This window comes from Solea senegalensis, linkage group LG15, assembly GCF_019176455.1.
Source record: "Solea senegalensis isolate Sse05_10M linkage group LG15, IFAPA_SoseM_1, whole genome shotgun sequence".
NCBI classification, from domain to species: domain Eukaryota; kingdom Metazoa; phylum Chordata; class Actinopteri; order Pleuronectiformes; family Soleidae; genus Solea; species Solea senegalensis.
In genome coordinates, this window is record NC_058035.1 from 8,274,130 (window position 1) to 8,296,197 (window position 22,068).

The window sequence follows — 22,068 nt, forward strand, 5'->3', positions numbered from 1 at the left end:
GTGTGTGCCACGTGGATTATTCCAGGACCCTCAACCCAAAAAAATCTCCACCACAGAGCTACAGGATAGAGATTTTGACTTCCCCATTTTCCCCAATGGCACATTTTTTCCTGGCCTGACCATCATTTAGTAAACCTCCTCACTCCTTGGATTCTGCACTGTGAGACAGATGGTCTGGTACAAAACCACAAAACCTTTACATACTCTCGGAAAACCATAAGATTCCACAAACTCACTTGTAAATCGTCACAATGATCTATTTCTATCTTTTTTTTTTTATTGTACTATGAAGGGTATTTGAGGAACTTTTTGTTTTTACAAGAAATTAATATTGAGTTCATTACACACATGTGTCAAACACATGTCTGATAAACCTTTCAAAGAAAAGGATGTGGTCAGACATAAAAAGAAAATATGAGTGACATTAATAGGCGATTCATTGTTATTATTATTGTGTAACGATGTACTGCAGTTGTGATAGCATGTTTGAGAACACCAGTGAACATATCTGTTTTTATTGTACATTAATCTGGCACTAGAAAATAGTTGTGATATGTACTAAACACGACAGCGTTTGTTTGAGTTTGGGACTGAATGCCACTGACAATCTAGGAAAGCCATAAAGTATAAAGAGATATTTGTTAGAAATAGCATCGATATACAGTTAACAAATCCAGCCATTAACCTTTTAAAATGTATTTTAGCATGTGTGTGTATATAAATGTACTATGGCACTATATTTACAGTAATTATAAAGGGATAATCTGTCAATCCTCATATACACAATCCATATAAATGTGTACAAGTGATTTATTTATGAAACAGAACAATCTGACACTAATGTTTGTAGAAAATGTATATCTAACAACACAAGTATACAAAAGGAAAAGAAAAAACATTTACATTGTGTGCACTGCAATCTCTCAACAAAAAAAGATCCAAGATGGAAATCAAACAACGAAGAACATAAACGTTACACAGACACAAAATGATGTTCACTAACGCGTCCTCCATTCACACGATACAGACACACAGTCGCACTGTTTTCATTTGGATTTTCCTTTCCTGCCAAACACTGAGCGTTTCACAGCATCGACAAATATGACTATATGAAAGAAAGTATAAAATGCTTTCACTGCGTTTGTTCGTCATCACACATAATAACTGACTGAGGAACGGAACAGTTGTTAAAATGATATGTCACATGGTGCTTGGTTCACAACTTTACACTTAGAACTTTTAAAATGATGCTGCAAATGTACCCTGATCTACCTTCTTTTTTTTTATTTCAGATAAGATGTTTTTAGTGATGGACCATTTATGCGCTTGTGTAGATTCACAGATTGAGTGAAAATGTTTCGTCATGTACCAGCGTGATATATCACTTTGACAACAACGAGGCCTCGTATGCACAGCATCAGAAATAAACACAGTGGCTTTTCTAAACATACTGTACACATCCTACCAGAAGTCACTTTCTCTTTTCAGCTACACTATTATAATAATCACATACATAAACACATGCTCTGTTTATGTATGTGATTATTTTAAAAAGCAGCTGCAGTTTATCCTCATGCTACAGTTATATCTAAAACTCTAAAAGTAAAGGAAGTGCACGACAACAGTATAAAATAAAAAGAGAAAAAGAAACTTGCAATACTATAAATGTGCTATCTTGATGATTGCGATATTCAATGTGTTTTGTCAGTGTAAACAAATAAATAATTATTTACAAGCATAAAATGAAACGAGCAAACACAAAAGCAGGGCATAAATAATTTACAAAAAAAAATTATACAGACTTAGTATAAACATCTTTGGCACTTACTAAAATGGCTTATTTCAATTGTTAGCACATACTTTCTGCATGAACACATTCGAGATGAAAAGAATGGAGAGGAAAAAGTCACAAACAGTTAAATGGGTTTTCGGGTTTTTGGTTATGGTTTATGTTTGTCAGGCACGGAATTATCCAGCTGTTCTGCAAAACAGAAGACACGACCGAGCCTCGGGATGCAAACACATTTAAGATTGAAGAACTGAGTCACTTATGAGTTGTACAAAGTAAAAAGCACACACAGCATGTAAGTGGTTGTACAATTAGACCTTTAAAAATGTAGACATATGTAGGTACACTAGTTATAATTAGATATTCTGCACAGCCTTTTGTCTAAACTTGTCCACTCCCATTTGTCTTTTCCCAGCTTGGGAAATATATGCATGTCACAAGGAAAACTGAAATTGGCCATGGATTTCTTTCCAGTGGATGGAGCAAGTCACAAGACGGAAATGTGTAAAAAGTCTCATTTATGCTGAAATTTACCTCCTTTCTGATCGTTTTCCTGCAGACTTGATTCAGTTATCTGTGGAAAGACAGAACAGGCTCTTTTAATGCCACATTTATGATGAACTCTTACGACACTTAATAATGAGTTTCACACATGTCCGAAGAGACAGAATGGAGTTACAACATGAACAACAAAAAGCGTGATGTGTCTACATGTACGGTGACGTGGTGCAGGCTGATTTCTCACTGTTGAGCATTCAACAGAGGACGTGAAAAAGCTTTTCACAGAGCATCTGCGTCATTGTGCTGACATGCAGAAACAAAGCGTGACTCTTAGTCTTGCTTTAGCCGACACACAACACAAAACCTCTCATCATTACCTTGTGAAAACTGTTGGCAACTCCAGGTTATCTGAGGTTTGAAAAAGATTTGGCTTTGTAAAGTCTTTTCACACACACACACACACACACAAACCACTCAAACACTTTCTCCCTTAGTTTCTGTTAGGGATGGGACGAGACCACTTTTTTTGTGCGCGATACTGATATCAGAAACTCAAGTATCTACTGATATTAGTCTGATACAGTCGTTTTAGACCATTTATGAACTATGAAGCTGTTAACGCATTTGTGCTCAGTCATTTCAAAGACATAATTCATCAAATTGACCAGGATTTTGAGCAGTATGGACCAATACTTATTCCCTAGTATCTGTTTGTTGCATTTATTTTCAATCTGTGAGGCACCATATAATTCAAGTGCTCACCTGATGAATTGTTAAACAGCAATAAATATTAAGTTCCTTGCTTGCATTTATTAATTGAAGTTGTGGATGCATTATGACAAAGATGATATTTCTACTTTGATATTAGATTACATATAATTTCATGTTATATATATATATACATTTGCCTGCCTCTGTAACAGAGTGATTGGACCTAACATCCCCCACTGTCCATGGAATTATTTTTCTTCTGACCTGCGTTCACAATACTCTTGAACTTGTTGGGCCTGACTGTGGCACAACGAGTGTATGACTATGACTTTTATTAAGTTACACACTTCTCACAGTTACTACCCAGGACAGATGCAGATTATAAATGAAAGAGGCACCATTCTCCCTGTTATATCAGTTCTCAATTTTTTTGCAATTTTTTTGCAAATTTCTACAGTTGCAAATTCTTAACATAAACTCAAAAACCACTGTCAAACAAATCAAAACCAACTACACGCTTGTTTTTACACATTCTAAACACAGCGATGACTGCTATTGTCTGTTGTCTGAGGATGTGGTGAAATCCATTTAGGCCTTGGCTAAATCAATGAACTTCGTCCAAGTGCATATGTCAACAAACACTGCGATGGAACTTAATATCATAGTTGAAATCACACATTCATAGATGTCAGAAACATTTGCGGTTACAACTTCAAAGAGAGGGACGTTATCTGTACTAACCTCTGCACTCATACTTGAGGTCGGAGAAGAACACCAGCTCTTGCGAGAAGACAAACAAGCCTAACCGTCCTCCAGCAAATGTCTTGTCATAAACTGGTCCTGAGTCAGCCATGATCTGTTTTCCCTCATAGACCACAACCCTGCAAAATACAGGACCAACTTGAACTCATTTATGGTCGACTCCTTCATGTGGTGAAACCATGGTCACATAACATGTTCATCAATATAATTTTGCTATGTCACTGGTTGACAGCTAGCATGGTGACTTCACAATATTTTCTATGAGTCACTGAAGGGTCACGAGGCAGAAGAACATTGTACAGGACACACGCATGATGTTCTCACCTTATAAAACCAGTCTTTGGTCTGTGGATGAGATGCCATCTGTACGCTGTGTAATCCTTCCAGCCCATGTTTTTAGGGTCATGCCACAGAGTGCGAACCTATATAAAGAAATAAAAAAAAATACTTAACATAAACACTGCTATAACCTTAAATCAGATGAAATAGTAGTTTGGCCCAAACTTTACCCCTAACCCTTCCCCACTGCAAGTGGAAGTTGTTATAATATACCCTCATAAATTTGGACACCCCTGCAATACTGTAATGCATCATCACTTAATGGGTTTATATTTAAGTAGAATAACTGCAAGGTACTGCAATCCGAAAAAAAAATCTCTATTGAAAGGCTAGTTAGTCTTATACTTAACCCTACCCCTCATCTCAATAAAAATGGGGACACTCTGTTTCACGTTGCTTGTCCCAACACTTATTCACTAAGTGTTGAAATGGGATTGAGCCTCAGATTGTAGCGCACCTGTCCTTGTGTGTCTCCCGTGTGCCACAAAGCATTCCTGAGGTTTTCTCCAGTGCCAGTGACTGAGTTGACAACTTTGAGTGAAACTCCAGAGATGCCAAAGGCCTTGGAAGGCTTGTCCTCCCAGTACGTCTGTGTGATCTGCTTCCACATGACCACATAAAAGCGCCCACTCGACTGGTAGCCAAACACAAAGCCTGCATAGTCGTCATCTCTATCTGTGTTCACGTACATCGTCCCACTGAAGTCCACTGAGCTGAACTCATCAAAACCTGCCATCACATGAAAACAACACCAAAAATATGAAGTCATTTCAAGAGCAGCAAATGAATGAGGAATATGTTGCTGGTGAATTGCTCACCGACTGCAATGCCTGGGTCAGAGTTTGCAGTCTGGACCAGCTCTTTGCCTTGATGTCTGACCACCCAGTTGGGATCAATTTGAGTGGTTCCTTTAGGATCCAAATGGACCATCTGGAATTTTCTGAAATCTGTTGCCGTAATAGCATTGTTCTCTGGACACACGTCAAAAATATCTGGGACATTGTCATTGTCAAAATCATCTTTGCAGGCATCCCCTCTTCCATCGCCTGTAAAAAAAACCAAAAAAACATCAAAGCTCTGACCTGATTTAAATTAGACATGCATGATATGAACTAGATTGTTTCCACAGGCTGGAAAACTCTCTTTGCACATGGTGTCAAAGTACTCCCAATGCAGTGAGTGCAGAGGAACTCCACTAATATAATATTACAAAAGAATGGAAAAAAATAGCAGTTCCTCCCAGAAAACTGGATTTAATATCTTTGTCTCCTAAGGCATCTTTCCTGCTGTGACAACTTCCACTGATACTTGTTGCTCTCTGAAGCCTGAAGTTTATTAGAGCCAGACCTCAGGCTTCTGGGGTGCACAGGGGAAAGGATGCCACTGTGCAGAGGTGGCTTGCTGTTTTCTATCTTTATTATTGCATAAAAGAGCAAAACATTTTAACAAATTAAGACTGCCTGACGAGCTGTGGTAAGAGTTTTCACTCACATACAGCTGTACAAACTCAACAGGTAATCCTGCTTCAATATGACACTGTAGATTAATCACAAGTGAAAACCTAAAGGAAACAAAAACTTCACGGCTTGGTGTGTGACCTCCTGGACGCTTTCCGTTAAGTCATACATCATGACATCACCCGTGCCAATGCAGTTGCTGGCTCTTTCCACAATCACCATATTTAAATCCTGCTGTATTGAAGCTAATTCCTAAGGAAATGATTATAATCTTGAAGAAAAAACATGTCCGTTTAAAGAAACCATACAGGAAACGCCCATGATGCATTCAAAAAGCTCCCATACCCTGTGTCATGCTTTCTAAATCTTTCCAGAACTTCTAATATGTTATAACACATTTTTCAGTAACACTAGTGTATACTTTTAATATTTGATTCAAATGTCAAAACTTCAATGCAAATGTGAACACAAATCATTTTCAAAACCAACATCAACAGCAGAATTCAGATGTGATTCTCAAGCAAAATGTTGTAAAGACACAGAACATTTCCTTCTCACCATCAGTGTCGAGCTGGTCTGCGTTGGGTGTAAGTCTGCAGTTGTCCTTGTCGTCAGGTATACCATCGTTATCGTCATCATAGTCACAAGCGTCTCCTTTCCCGTCCTTGTCATGGTCGGCCTGATTGGCATTGGCCACGTAGGGACAGTTGTCCAAGTTGTTCTGATGACCATCTTCATCAATGTCCTGGTTGTTATCGCACTGATCTCCAACCAGGTCATTGTCCACGTCCACCTTTATAATAAACGTAGATGTTGAATGAGTTAGTGACTCCTGTACTTGCTCTTGAACTGGAGGCTGTCATGTGTGCGTGGCACAGTACCTGGTCAGGGTTGTGCAACATTGGACAGTTGTCACACTGGTCACCAACTCCATCCATATCAGTGTCCTTCTGGTCGGTGTTGTACACATAGGGGCAGTTGTCATTCTCGTTCAAAATTTCTGGGTGGGAACATTTAAAGATGTAAAGATATGAAAACTGCCGTAGACCCACACATAGGATTGTATCTCTTGAGGCCTGTATCTGTTTTACCATCTCCGTCAATGTCCACTGCACATTCATCCCCTTCTCCATTGTGGTCAGTGTCTATTTGAGCAGGGTTGTGTTCATAGGGACAGTTGTCACATCTGTCACCAACTTCGTCCTTGTCAAAGTCAAACTGCCTGGGGTTGTAAAGAAGGGCGCAGTTATCCTGTAGTGGAAAGCAAGCAGTTATTAGAGAATACTTTGATTAAAATGAATGTAAATGAATGTAACGCCATATGTAACAGACTCTTGTACCCGCTCATCTAGAATTCCATCGTTGTCATCATCCTTGTCACAGGCATCTCCTTGACCATCCCTGTCAAAGTCTTCTTGTCCAGAGTTGGGAAGGTTTGGGCAGTTGTCCTGAAACAGCAGCGTTGCATTAAGAAGATTTCAGATCCAGTACAAACCAGCAAACCATATGAGGGAATGAGGTTTAAATGAAATACCTTCTTGCAGTGATAAGTGGCATTGGCTCCACACACAAGGTTGTGATTGGGCCAGCCATCCAAGTCTGAGTCTTCTCCACAAATGAAGCCATCTCCAGCGTAACCAGTCCGACATTCGCACTTGTACATGGGGTCGTTGAAGTGGCTGATGTAGATGCATTCAGCGTATTTGTGACAGTTGTGGGTCTTCTCCTTGCATGGGTTCTCTGGCTCACACACCTAAAGGGGAAAGAAAAGGGGAGGGTGGATTTTGTATTTATGAGCACAGGGCAGTGGATAAAAATCAGTATGAAAAGGAAAATATACGCCTGACTATGTTCTTGTGATTAGTCTTGGTTTCCATTTTATTATTGCCACTGAAAATGGCAAAAAATTACTTCTGCCTTCTTCTAGGCAGCAGTGACTTTATGAAATCCCATATGTATCCCACTACGACCCACTGTTGCCCTTTACTGCAGCACAAGGTATCCACAGCTGCCAATCATTACCACAGGATGATGGATAACTCCAGTTTGGATGCCACTCCATGAGCTCATAAAGCAGCAGCATGAGCAGGCTTTTGATCAAAACTGTGTGATGGTCAATGCCAGCGATGAGCCAATTCCTTTTTCCCTCACTAAAATCAATTAGTGAACCTGGGATATCACATTAAAGTTAAGCAGCTCTGGAAGCCAAAGAGTGACAGAGTCCTCCAAGAAGGATGTTGTGGGGGTGGCACTGCAAGTATTTCAGTTTTCCAGCGATTTTGTGAATTCAGTGATCACATGGGAGGAAAAGAAGAAGCGTATTCCACTTCAGTGATGTGACATACTGTGTATGAAATGACATATAACCAGTGATACGGATACATTTTGGACAGAGTTTGAAGTGAAAATATTAAGTTGTTATACAGATCGAGTGAGTTGAGCACAAATGAAGAAAAAGAAAACCATTCACATACAGAAGAGTGAAAATACAGCTGTTTCAGTCCTTTTCTGATCTTAGAGTGAAAGTATCTAAGATGTCCAACATGTGTTTATTGTTAAGGGTTGCCCGAGTCTCCCTCTGCTTGCCGATACTGCATCACATTCATACAATATGTGGCCAGGGCCTCCCCTCCAGGACTGTGAAAACACTCACTGCAGGACTGAGACTTATAAATCACCTGAGCTGCTGCTTCCGTCATTCATAAATTTAAATCTGACAAACAAAAATCCGCACAACTGCGTTTCAAAAAAAAAAATCTGCCTGGAGCTGAAGGCCCATATTTTATCCTTTACTTTAACATATTCAGTTCACGCATGTTCAAACATTACTTGTGTTTGAAGCAGTCTGACATTGACTGGGCGTTAACTGCTCACCTGTTTGTTCTTCTTGGCAGCCTCTACGCCCATACCGAAAGGCTGGGTGCCCTTGTAGCGTGGTGGACAGGGCAAGCAATGGAAACCAGGGTCAGTGTTAACACATCGCTGTGCTCCACTCACTTTGTAGCAAACATCGGGCACCATATCACACTGTGGGAGAGAAAAGCATTGGTGCAGTGCAAACACAGGTATATGAATACACTTTTTGGGGGGGTTTTCATGTGCATAAGGAAATAAAAAGACCAACTTTTACCTCATTAATGTCTTCACAATGAGTGCCATTTCCGCGGAAACCAGTAGGGCATGGGCCGCATTCCCAGGATCCATCTTGAGCGCTGCTGCAGTCCACTCCACCGAAGCATGGGTTAGACAAACATCCATCTGCAAGAGATTTGGACGACATGAGTGGATACAAACCCAGGAAAATGGATTTAAACAAATCTGTCAGGGAAAATCTGTAGAGGATGTCATTCAATGATTCAAGTTCTGTTTGTGAGGGTTTAATCTCAACTCGATGCATCAAGAAAAAAGCCCACCAGCTGAGATTTAAGCCAGATGAACAGGAACTCCGCATAATGTCCAGAGAATTGGCTCGGACATTGTTTGGAGTTTGCCATTTATTTATGGCCAACGCAATGGGAGACATGTTCACATCAGGATGATAATCTCTGGAGGATCTGGAAGATCTCAGTGGGTGGCATCAGGACTTAAGCCCATTCACTCACAGTGAATTATCCAGAGTTTGGGGAGTTTCTGCTGTATTTTCAAACAAGTTCACTCAGATAATATGCAGAGATTGGACTAGGGAGCTGGCAGACGACGTTTTTTTGGACATTTATGTTCTCGTATACACCAACTCACATTATCTCGACATGTCGACACTTCAGTGGGTTACGTTAGTCAGTTGGGCCCTTAATGTGGCTACACACAGAATTTATAGCATATCCTTAAAATCCAGGCGTTGAAATCTCTTATGTCTCTATCTGTGATAGAGAAATACATTGGTGCTCACCAATTGGACATTGATTAGTGTTACAGCTGTCACTGTCTTTGGTTTCCCCGATGCAGTTCTTGCCACCGTACTGAGGTTGAGGGCTGTTGCACTCCCGTGTCCGACTTCTGATCCCACCTCCACATGTTGCTGAGCAGGTCGCCCAAGGTGACCAAGGACCCCAGCCGCCATCAACTGATGAGATACAGAGGCATGACGTTGACATCAAGCATTTAATTCCACAGATATTTCAGTCTCTGTATTTCTTAATAAAACAGTGTCAGGATTCCACGTCTGCAAGTCAAAAAAGCAGCAGGAGTCAGACGCCTGGAACTTAGCAGCGCAAGAGAAAACATGCTGATCTGATTTGGGTCAACATTTCCTGAAAGACAGACAAGAGGCCAAAAGACACGAGGAGTGTTGCCTCGGGGGAGACATGAGGCATGAGGAAGTCTGGTTATTTGACGTGGATTCTAGCTGTTGTAATAGAGACGCTGCTGTTGAATTTTTTGCCGCACAAGCTGAAATACTCACTGGGACACGGATTGGCAGTGCAGCGCTGAGTCTCTCTTCCACTTCCCTCACAGTCTTTGCCGCCCAGCTGTGGCACAGGAGCATTGCAGTGTCTTATTCGGGTGATCTGTCCTTCTCCACAAGTCACAGAACAGGACGACCACGGCGACCACAGACTCCACCCTCCATCCTGGCGCACTGGGCAACATCAAAATCACAAATGTCAGCGAGAGAGCGCAGAAAAACACCTCATGTATTGTCCTCATGACTTCCATTCAGACAAATAGTGACAGACATTCATAATCTAGAAAAGTAAACGTCCACATTTTGTACAAGTAAACACTGTGTGATGTTGTCAGTGATGGCGCGCTTTCAAAGATGTTCCAAGATGCCGGAGCCAGTTTTTATGTCACTGAGGGTAATCTATCCTCCAGTGGTTAAACTGATTCAGTCACTCACTCCGATGCAATGTAATCTTAGCTGCAAACAATAACACATGCTAACACCGCAATTCATCAAAGACACATTTTGTGTGTTTCGCAATCGAGCACACACTCCACCCCATGTGTATGGTACATCTATGATCGCATTGATATTGTGTGGTGAGTCACTGGACCATGAAAATCCCCTCTGTGACTTATTTGGAATTAATTTTGACCATATGAACCAGCTCCTCGCTTGAATTCATCCTCAGTCAGGCAAATGGATTCTAATTAATTACTTAAGCACACAATATGTCGTTTCTACCACGAGTCTCCCAACCGAGAAATTGAACACAAGACCCAGTTCAGTGACGCCATGAAGTCATGGAAATTGTTGTTCAGCGAGAGCTTTAGTGGGAGAATGTGCGGCGAAACGGCAATGAGTAGTCGCGATCCATTAGTGATAAATACACACAATAAAATGTAAAAACAAAAGATTATTTCCTCCACGCTGATGTTTTATAGAGAGTTTGCTGCATATATGGTAGTATACAAATGTAGTTTGCTTTATAATAGATATTGGGTCACAACAGTTCATCATCTTTAAATTGTATGTAAGGGAAGATAAAAAAAACAAAAAACGGTGTGAATTCAGAGTGGATGACATTATAGGTTTTAAGAAACGTCCTCACCACGGCTGTCACATTTGCCCAGGCTGCATTTACGGGTCTGGATGGAAGGTCCGGTGCAGGGGTTACTGGTTGCGTCACATGACCGACCTCTCTGCTGAGTTCCGATCCCACACGTGACTGTGCACTCCGTCCACTCTGACCAAGGGGACCAGCCATCGTCACTGAAATTAGCTGGAAAAAGTAAAAGCAAAACGGTTAAAACTGTACTCCCGCTTTTTTTTGCATTTCAAAGTCTCCCATATCTATTCATTGTTAAACATACAACAGTCATACAAGTAAATAAATAAGCCTGTTCAGTGACCAATAAACATGTGGTTAACTCACAAAGAAAACCTGGCTGCTATAACGCTGGAGTATTAAAAATGTAATATGTGTGGGATGTTGTCTTAATCCTACATTCTTTTAAAATAGCATGCATGCATAAAACTGCAAGTGTGATTATGTTTATCTGCTGCGCAGATCGACAAATACGACAGACAGGACGACTACTTACTCATACACACGGGGCAGCACTCGCCGTCAATGAACGAGGGGCTGACACATGCCACAGGGGGACACGTTATTTGGTGACACACAATCTTGGACTCCTGTGATTAGTGAGATTAGAGATGCATCAGGGTCACTGATAATCTACGGGGAATCTGTGCATTATATTCTGTACGGGTTTTTCACTACCTGACATGTGCATTTGGTGCAGCTGTCTACAACCCAGTCCTCCTTATCATCAAACAGGCGTCCATCCTGCCAGCACATGTTTTTCTCTTTAGTGTTCCTCATCCTCCCAAGAGCCTCCTTCATTACTGTGTTCTCCTCTGTCTGAAAACACATTAACAGAGAGATGTGAGCAGTGATACAGGTGTGATGCATTTTTATTAAGCTTGTGAAGATGGACACCTGCTAATCGGGCAAAACCATATGGTCAGAAACATATTTGAACCATGAAGTAGAGTTTATCACTTAGATATTATTCATATATTAGTAAGATTACTTATTGAAAGGCAAGTTGTGATCAGTCAAGTTCCAAAAAGTTAAAAATGACACATTACACTGCACCTAAATCTCTATCAATAAATGCAAACAAACACCATTAAAACAGTTTTAGTAATCAAAGGCCAAATGTGACCTTCTGTCACGCTGTGATGGTGTGTCTCACTCTGTGAGATGTTATTTTGGTGAAGCTGTCACACTGACACATGTTCCTCTCCAGTTCAGTGTTGTTTTGACATTGCCTCGTCAAAGGGAAGAGAGTGATAGTGACAAGTAAAGGCTTGATTGACGGTGTGAAGGAAGTATGTGTGTATTTGTTCCACCAAAACATAAAGAGCATAGGAACTGAACCTGCCGTCAGAGCGAGTACCAGAAACAAGCAAACGCAGAAGATAAATCGATAAAGAATGTGACACAGCTGGTAAAACTTGATTATTGTCTTAGGTCTGGTCCAGCAATGTGGTATAATCTGATATCTGACTGGGACAAGGAAACCTCAGAGTTGGTCTTATGTGTACTGGATCATTAAATAACAGAAAGTGGCTCTTATTACTTTAATATTAGTCTCTTTGTAGTGAAGAAGTCTGTAACATCACTTAAAAACAGTAGTTATGAATTAATAAGTACACCAACAAAAAATCTGTGTATGAAAAGGAATACTTGTAAAACTTTAAAATGTGATTCTTAGTTACAACACTCTTCAATGTACTTGTGATGTCATCCCACAGACAAGTAGCCTTTTATTTAGTTATGCACACTGTGACCTCCAACCCAGTTGGAGACTATGAGATTTCTGGCCGGATTCTTCTGAACTTTCAGTGGATAAACTGCTGCCAAAGTGTGTGTGTGTGTGTGTGTGTGTGTGTGTGTGTGTGTGTGTGTTCATATTTAAGTATACATATATATATATATATATATATATATATATATATGGGTGTGTGTGGTTGCATCCTCCTCTTGGAAAAGGGAGGCAGCAGTGAGCAGCACCAGAATCTGAGACACCACTCGGTCTGGAAGAGCCTCAGGGACCCTTCTCATCCCTGCCTTTTTTTTTCCCAAGGTTCATGCCCAGACTCTTATTGCTAGGAGGCTCCCAGAGGAAACACATGGGCTGTTTAAACACAACCAGACATTAGACTGGACCCTGTCGCTGCCAGGGAAACACTTCCTATATCCACATGTAACATGTCATAAAATCTGTCTGACTCACACTGCCACAGATAGAGCGGGAGTCAAATGGGTTCAGCCATCGCAGGCCACTCTATAAACAGTCCTGCCGCTACTTACTGTTTGCTTTAAAAGTCATGTAGGTTACCTAGTAACCTAATTCAAACCTCTTAGCTCCGTGCTACCGCACCGAGGAGTATGTCATTTATTTTCCTAACGTGTCAGTTTTCTATAAAAATGTCAACTCTCTTCCCTCACATGAAGGCAGACTGTGGCGATATCACATTCATCACAATGTGGCCTTTGAAATGTGATAAATCAGGCAGCAGCTTGTCTAAAACAAACACGAGTCCGGATTATGTTGATTTTCACTGTGCAAGACAGAATCAGCCAGGTTGTCATGTCCACCACTTACCACTTTTTGCAAGCCATCAATAAGGTTACTGACGACAACACGGAGGCCTTTGAGCTCCTGGAACATGGTGCTGAGTTCCTCGCAGGAGCGTTCGCACATATCGCTGCCCGTCTCGTCCGTCTTCTGACCTATGATGTTTGTCGTGATGGAAGGGCTCACATCCACGATTTCTGTGCTTTCACTCACGAGATTAGCATCATCTGGAGGAGGCGGGGGAAAAAGAACAAAAAAGACAGAGACATCAACACTGAGTGGTGATGGAAAACATATTTGAGCGATAAGATGATTGAAACTCGTTGCAGTAACAGATCAATTTCCTGTTTTCCTGTAGTTGGCCAAAAGGCCACAACAATGCAGTGATTACACTGTTGTACTTTTTGCTCCTGAAAACAGATGTCGAGTCAGCAGGGTTAGAAATGGGTGAACTGTAAATCTTTCCTGCACAGATGACAGTGGGGGAGGACTGTCGGCGTTGGCACTGCACGGCTCAAAAAAGGCGAAACTGATGAGAGAAACACACCATTCTCATAAATCTCCATGCACTTTCAGATTAGTGGACACTTCTGATATGAACTTAACAGACTGGAGTAATTTGGAGACTGGAGTAAATTTAATTTGGAGAAGGACATCCCCACTGAGTAGGGCAATCATTCAGCAATAGCAATTCATAGCAATATCATATAGGTTTAATCTTGTTTTGAGCTTTAAATGTTTTTGCCATAGACTGCAGCTGTGAGACGAAAGATCTGTCCGGTGCCATGCCAAAGATGTTCTCAGACATCACCTGCAACCACGCAGCTATCAAACAATACCAGCTGTCAATCATGCTGGTATTGGGTGTGCAGTGCTTCTCATCTATTCTTTTCTAAATGGGAGCGTAATTACGTTACAAACCAAGTGAAAAGTAGACGAATTTCTCCACTTAAATTGAGTTATTTTACGCCCTCTAGTGGTTAACGGCTACTTCCTAGGCTTCCCTTCACAATCTATGGTTTTACCACATACTTGTGAAATGGTTTTCTGTTTAATTAATGTTTTAAGTTTAAAAAACACAAAAATCAATCTTTAATTATCTGTTATTTATCAATATTTATCACTGTAACTACTCCTTTGTGACCATATCACCAGCCACTTGGATCTGTGATCTTGTGCTGGGGAGTTTGCAATAAATCATGTGAAATCATGCATTTAATTTAGCTCTCAAATTATGCCCCAAAGTTGTTTTTTCACACTACTGAACCTTGGAAAAAAAGTATGACCTGTATGAATGTGTGACACTGAAAACAAACACGCGTCAAAGCGCCATGGAACGAATGCCTCTCGTTCATTCGTTCACACCGAATATGACATGTGCAGCTGTATTGTGCCGTGTGAATTAGTGAAGATGAATAACAGAGTTGGGGGTTCTAAATCAAGAAGTCACCCAAACTGTGCAGCGATGTCCCACTGCAGCCAGTGCTGTTTTCTTTCCTTTACAGTCTGCTGGATTCATTTAGATCTCAGGAAGGCTCCGTGCCGCGTGTGTGAACGCGTGCTTGCTCATCTGCGAAAGCATTTACACATTCTTTTCTCCCTGATAGACGCGTTCTATTTTCTCATCACAGATAAAGGAAAGAATTTAAAGAAGGGAGCAAAAAAGCCTGAGTGGCTTTAGTGCTGCTCGTTAATGTGCAACATGACAGCTTTTATGGGTTTATAAGTGACTATTGGCATTAAAATTGCTACCAGTGCAGAAGCTTGGCTGTTACTAGCCAGTGCGCAGAAAATTTCCACGGCTTTTTGAAGGGAAAAAAAACCAAATCTGCTGGAATTCAACACTACTTGTGGCAACAGAAATCCAAAAACCCACATTCTGCACATGGATTTGCTTTGTCACAGCAACCCAGAGACATCGTTTCCAGATCTTGTGACCGGTGTTTGATGATTGCTCAGATATCTGTACTTCTTTGCGTGAGTCCCACTGAGGATCACAAAGTGCTGAGAGAGATGCAACCCTAACAGCCAATTCATGACTTCACTGTGTGTGTGAGAGAGTGAGAGTAGCTGGAAGCATAAGCTCCCTGCACTGCAGCAAACCACTCGCGTTCTCTTTTCTATTTCTTTCCCAGGAAATTATTCTAATTCCACTGCCAAAGGAAATAAACGTAAGCATCTGTATCTCTTTTTGTTCACCACGCACATTACTCGACCTCAAGCCACTGCATCAGTGCATTGACACGGCTGTTTCCGTAAATATGAAGTCATGGCGGGAGATTGTTCCACATATTAAATCTTCAAGTGATTTGACTCACTTAAGAAAAAAAAAAATGCTGAAATCAGATGAAGGGAATCAAGTATGTTAAACTGTTTGGTTTGGAAAGTTGCTGTGTCTGATACTTTACAAAATACAGATATCGTGCCTCGCAGGATTTCACGTGAATGAGTTTCCTAATCACATCTGCAAGGTATCGAGGGACTTTTCAAACACAATTATTTTGACTCATCTTTTGGATTACGAAAATTCCACAAATAATAAAACGATCCAGCTGATCTAACGGAGCATGAACCTCGGGGTAAACACTGGTTTAAATACCTTCCTGATAAGCACGCTTACCTTCCTTGGTGACCTCACAGTCTCTGCTCAGGAGGACGTCCTCCACCGGGGTGTCAAAGATGAAACGCACATTCTGCAGAAGGCCCTGTTTGACAAGAAAAGACACCGTGGAATTTGACTAACAAACATATTAACACTTGAGCCTAATCATTCTTCACTCTTGACCTTATGACACACATTCACACACACACAGGGAAAATGAATGTTGAAATATGGAGTTCTTTCTACACAAGTAAACCAGGGAAACTCTTTGAAGCTGGAGTGTGCTGGTCTCCACCTCTGGAAACTTTGGTTAAAACCACACTGCTTATTGTGGGGCACCGTTTTATTTATTGAAACTCCTGAGAGGTGAAAAACTATTGTAGGGCCAGTTCACAAACAAATTCGGTCATCTTTTTGGCCTTACCCTGAAGTGGTTCTCCCGAATGGATCCCTTAGCAACATACATGCGGCTTCCCTTAGCCTGGAGGTGCTCATAGAAAGGCTCATCCAGGATGAAGCTGTCTATCAGGCTGCAGCCCACAAACAGGTTTGCATTTTCCCCATGAACTTGAAGTGTGACGTTCTTCCACTGCGAGTCGGAAAGGTCCACATCCTCGAAAGAAACCACATTTTGTGAACCATCCACCCAGTACACCAGGTCAAGAGTATTGGCCCGTCCATTGGACACAATCTCAAACTGCCTCTGGCCATCAGCGCTCTCCAAACCAATCAGTGTGCCCCGTGAGGCGCGGTCCTGGCGTATGCTGGCCACAAACACAAAGCCCTCATTGTTTTGCATCTGTTGCAGTATTTGTTTGAGTATGGGGGGGCTCACTGGGGGAAGGTGGTCGAAGCGGATGAAGCGGTACGCTGGGATGTCTGAGTTCTGGCCCCGAAACTGTTTGGCCCCCAAAGTTTTGCGTGTGATGTGGCTGATTTCGAACAAGTCGAATGACGTCTCATCCTCCTGCTCGCCATCTACAAAGTAGACAGTGGGGGGAATGCAAATGGGTATTAATTTATTAATAAAACAAAAAATAATAATCACTATTTTTCAGACAAAGCAACAGTAGTAAATATCAGCTAAATGGAAAATATTTTGGGAGGAGGGGCTAGGACTTCAGGTCCATCTTGACAAGGGTAACCTAAAAGAAAACTTAAGACAAGAACATAAACTATATATATATGAAGTTAAATAACTATTAATATTATTGTTACAACTACTTGTACCTTAATTTCTCACATAATTACAGCTATCAATTAAAGAGTCCGTCCATGACTCTGAAAGCTTGGCAAATAACAATCTGCTTAACTATGAATCATCCTAACAACAAACTCTGTGATCCGAATAATGTTTTAAATTCTGAAAATGAGCACCATCAAATCAGACTGAAACAGGTTTTTGTGCATTAATCCTTAAATGAAAAAAACGGTCACGAACAGGTGAATTATTTGATTAATCGTGGAGCTGCTATGGCAACTTCTTTACACATGTGTCTATCAATCAAAGAATGCATCCTTATTCATATGTTCCATGTTGTCCACTTACCTTCAGATAATGCATGGAGGGAATTAAAAGATAAGAGCAGCAAGCAGAGGCTTCTGAGTATCATATCTCCTTGAGAAACACAAAGAACACAGATGCTTTTTGTGAGTTTTAGGGCGACTCATCTTTCTATAGACATCCTCAACATCTGATATGGATCCAGGTTGAGAAATATAACGAGTTTAAAACATCTCAAAACCCATTTCTGACTGTGAAGGAATTAAATGTGGGTCAGGTTTCATAATGGAAGTCAAGTAGCTGTACTGTTTTCCCCACACCACAACTGCAGTGTTACGACAATAGTGTGTCGTGCGTTGTAACTTACCTGACAAACGTGTGCTTATTGTGTTTTTATTCATTCAGATATCCGGCAAAAAACGATCAAATTCAAACCTGTCTTGGTCTGATTAGATGATCGGCTGAATAAAAAGTGGTGTCAAACCCAAAGGACACAGAATAGCCCCGTGCGTAAAACGCGTAAAGTCCACTTTGGTCCAGTACATCCACAGTCCGCAGCATTTGAGGCACAACAGTGACTGGATAGGAATCCGCCTCCCTGCTCTTATATAGAGGCTGGCGGAGCGCCTGTCAATCAAAGTCTTTGGGGGTTTGGAGCGTTTGTGGTCGGTCGTTAAGAGACAGATTACATAATTGCCTTCCGATGGCGTAATTTTCTGATCCGCGCTGACACTCAAAGTGGACGATTCGTGACCCCTCCTGCCTCTCTCTTTCTTTCTCTCTCTCTCTCTCTCTCTCTCTCTCTCTCTCTCTGTCTCTCTGTCTGTCTCTCTCTCTCGCATTGCGATGCCCATCGTTCCCTCCCTGTATCGGACCCACAACCTTCCTCGTTGTGTTTGGAGCTGGTTCACTTTTTTCTTTTCTTTTTTTCAGGGGAAAAAATGTTGGAGGAAAGAAGTGGCATTTAAAAAAAAAAAAAAATCAAGTTTAACAGCTGCCGCAGTAGTTCTGTTCAATATAATTACGAACCAGAGAACTACAAGATTTCTTTAAAATATTTACATATCACTAGAGAAAGTAAACATGTTAAAACGTGATGTGACACAGGATTATTGCACAGATTACATCGACACAGACTGGATGATTAATGCAGGTGAATAGTTGATATTTGATAGTGTGACAGTGTAACAGTGCTGCTCAGGGACTTTATATATTGTTCTATTGAAATGTGAATAGACGTTCAAAGCAAAGAAGTTGCAACTGTTAAAAGAACTAGTAAAATCTAAATACATGGAAATATAAAATGCAACACAAATAATAAATCAACACAGAACATGTCATATACTCATTGTATTTTTAGTTTTAGTAGAGTTTGCCTGGCTGAGATCCTCTGGCAAAGTTTCAAGACAGAATTCTGTGTGTGGAGCTTTTTTTTACCCCCATAAAGTAAAGATGTGGACTGTATATGACCAAAGTTGTTATAACTCAACACTCAAATCTCTCTGAACTCCGAGAATCATATCATGTCTGCAATGCGAGAGGGGAAAAAAGAGAAAAACATAAAACTGACCTTTAATACAACAACACTCTGGATGCTTCCCCTCTGTTGGCAAGCAGTGCCTTGCGTCTGGAGATTGTCAGGTGTTTGCCAAGGCTTCCTTATTGCAGTGTCAGGGAAAGAAAAGTCTTATTATTGGAGCCATGCAGAGGGATCCTGAGGCTGGATGTGGGGAGGCCTTTGTGTATCAATAGGATACGTCTGAGGGACGGGTTTGCGTCAATTGGAAATGTGCATTCCATTTAGAGGAAAGACAGGGGATGAAGAGTGGACAGTTTTCTTACCAAAGGGGGCCATTTCCTTTCAACAACACGAATTTACTAACCTGATCGAAATTAGAAACAGTAGTCGACGGTTAGTCAGACGTAGAGGAGAAATAAACAATGATGATAAATGCATTCTGCAGTGAATGTCAGACCGAGACTGTCAGCAGTGGAAAAAGTGGGAATAGTCCACAGACTCGTTAAATGTGGTAATGCAGCTGTCAGTTATAGTTTCTCAAAATGGGGTTTTAACGAAATGTTCCTTTTCAATCCTTGATTGTGAAAAGTGAGATATGGAGGAAAGCGGCTGCTTTTTTACAAAGTTGTATTTGAACGTCATCTCTTTATATGAAAATTAGAAAAAAAGACACACTACAGGCTTTCAACGCTTGCTGTTATTGTTGTGAGAAAGCACTTACGATCTCCAAGGTGACTCATTTCTGAAATTTGCATTTTAATCCTCATCTTCATTTACTTGAACTCTTCCCTCAGTGCAGTCGTTAGTGTTAGTTAGTTTGTTTGTATGACAGCCGCAAAAATTTGTTATTGCTTCAAACCACATGTGTTTTTTTCACTTTTTAGTAGTGCTTACCTGGTGAGCAGAAGACGCCTGAGATTTGGATGAGCCATGGGGGTCGGGGGGATAAACGTCTGTTATGTTGATAAACAGTCGCATATTCCAACTCTCTCCTCCAGGCTGTGACTTCACCGTGGATCTTTATGTGTTTTTTAAGTGTGACTCAGTAGCACAATCCAAAAAGGAAATCTGGCACCTGAGATGTTTAAACTACGCAAAGCCGGAGAGTGTAGCACTTATAACATGCAAATCTCAGTGAGTATGATTTTAAAAAAGTTGTCTTTTTTAAGGTGAAGGATTACTTCAAATAACCCCCATAATTAGATCATGCCAAACGATGAGTAATTCAAATCTGGCTAAAATGGCCTGGCGTCGTAAAATGGCCTCGCATAATCCCACAAAATGGTATAACGGCTCATTTCCAATAACAACTGCACTATAATGCACATCATGTATTTAAACAGCTGGAGAGATTATCCTCATCTTCATTTACTTGAACTCTTCCCTCAGTGTTAGTTAGTTTGTTTCTATGACAGCCGCAAAAATTTGAATTGTTATTGCTTCAAACCACATGTGTTTGTTCCCATGTTTAGATTATATGACACCAGAGGTGGACGTTGGTGGTGCCAGCATACATCATTCTTCTAACACTCATCATTGTGCCTGATTAATACTCAACACTAATTGTCACACTACTTAACTTAACCTAACAAATCGAGCGATGTTTGTTTAACCCCACACTTCCATGCTTCCATTTTGGGAGCACAAGAAACAGAGGTGGTCAGTGGTTTCCTTTTCCTTGACTGCGTCTGCACGTGAGTGTGAGATGGGTTGCAGGTGTGCAGTTTGATTGAATGACATGTGTGTTGAGTGTCTGTAGGTGGATGCTGCGAGCTGATTGGTCTTGCACAGGAAGTTCTAGTATAAGAGGCCTGGTCATTGCAGCTGCAGTGGACTTCCTTTGAAACACTTGTATGGTTAAAATGGTTTGTTTTACTTGTTGCTGCTGGTTCCGAGGGAGTCTCTGCACACTCTTGTTGTGATCAGGTTTACCCCCAAGAGAGCAACAGGGAGAGTAGGGTATTGTATACTTTGGCCTGATGTTTTCACAGAGACAGTTGTCACTCAACATTCAACAAGTCTGCTATATACACTCACCCAAACACAGCTTCTATTACTCAAACCTCTTTATTTGTCTTTTAAGTAACGGTTGTCTTATGTTCACATTTGTCCATTCAGTATGTGAAGGCATATCCTTTGCTTTTAAATTAATGTTGCTCTCTGAATGACAAGACTAAGTTAGCATTTTGCTATTTAGTATTGGGATTGACAGTGTCATTCGTTGTTTATCCACTATTTAGTTTCAGAGATAAATGCCTGAGTTTATTTCTATAGCGGAGAGTTAACGTCGACAGTTTTGGTCAGGGCTCTCAAACTCAAATGACCTGGGGCTAATGAGCATCTACTCTGGTCATGTGATCATAAATCGTTCAAATATGTGGGAAATGATGATATTTCACAGAATTTCAATGTTTATGATATGGAACGATACAGTTGACATTTAAAAAAAAAAAAACCCTGTAAAATAACATATGGACCACTGTAATAGAAAGACAAAACACAACATAAAATGATCATATATTTAATATTGCTCACTGTTTATGACAATAGCTAACAATCATATTTAGTGTTGTATTATATTCTGTTAGGAAGTGGCGTTTGAGACCTCTGGTTTTGGTTTTAAATGTCGTGACAGCAGTAGTATTGTTTCTGCATGACAAAGAAAGAAAGAGACATGAAAGTTCAGCATTATTCACAGTTTTCCTCGGCCAAAATGGGTCACTGAAGTTTCATCACTTGCTGACGTCATTTGTTATTGTGTCTTCCTACCATTTTAACGCAATTCTCTCCCTTATTTTATTTTACTTCTGCAAACACACAAGATTGTTTTTTTCCCCCCTCATAAGT

General features: G+C 40.8%; 1 protein-coding gene across 2 annotated transcripts; it reads right to left on the reverse strand.

Annotated features, from left to right (window-relative positions):
• Nucleotides 1-792: 792 nt before the first annotated feature.
• thbs2a (thrombospondin 2a) lies at nucleotides 793-18,470 on the reverse strand. Of its 2 annotated transcripts, XM_044046479.1 has the most exons (23): nucleotides 18,070-18,470; nucleotides 17,748-17,816; nucleotides 16,623-17,176; nucleotides 16,217-16,301; nucleotides 13,624-13,823; nucleotides 11,730-11,870; nucleotides 11,548-11,641; nucleotides 11,055-11,225; nucleotides 9,962-10,138; nucleotides 9,449-9,622; nucleotides 8,690-8,817; nucleotides 8,434-8,586; nucleotides 7,094-7,312; nucleotides 6,900-7,007; nucleotides 6,651-6,810; nucleotides 6,441-6,559; nucleotides 6,118-6,352; nucleotides 4,921-5,148; nucleotides 4,560-4,831; nucleotides 4,088-4,185; nucleotides 3,743-3,882; nucleotides 2,668-2,698; nucleotides 793-2,363 (listed from the first exon to the last, which is right to left on the reverse strand). In XM_044046479.1, the coding sequence occupies exons 1-23, from the start codon at nucleotides 18,101-18,103 to the stop codon at nucleotides 2,360-2,362; spliced, it is 3,594 nt and encodes a 1,197-aa protein (XP_043902414.1). In that variant the 5' UTR covers nucleotides 18,104-18,470; the 3' UTR covers nucleotides 793-2,359. The 2 variants fall into 2 exon arrangements, with proteins under 2 accessions (XP_043902414.1, XP_043902415.1); XM_044046480.1 differs by lacking the exon at nucleotides 2,668-2,698.
• Nucleotides 18,471-22,068: the final 3,598 nt, after the last annotated feature.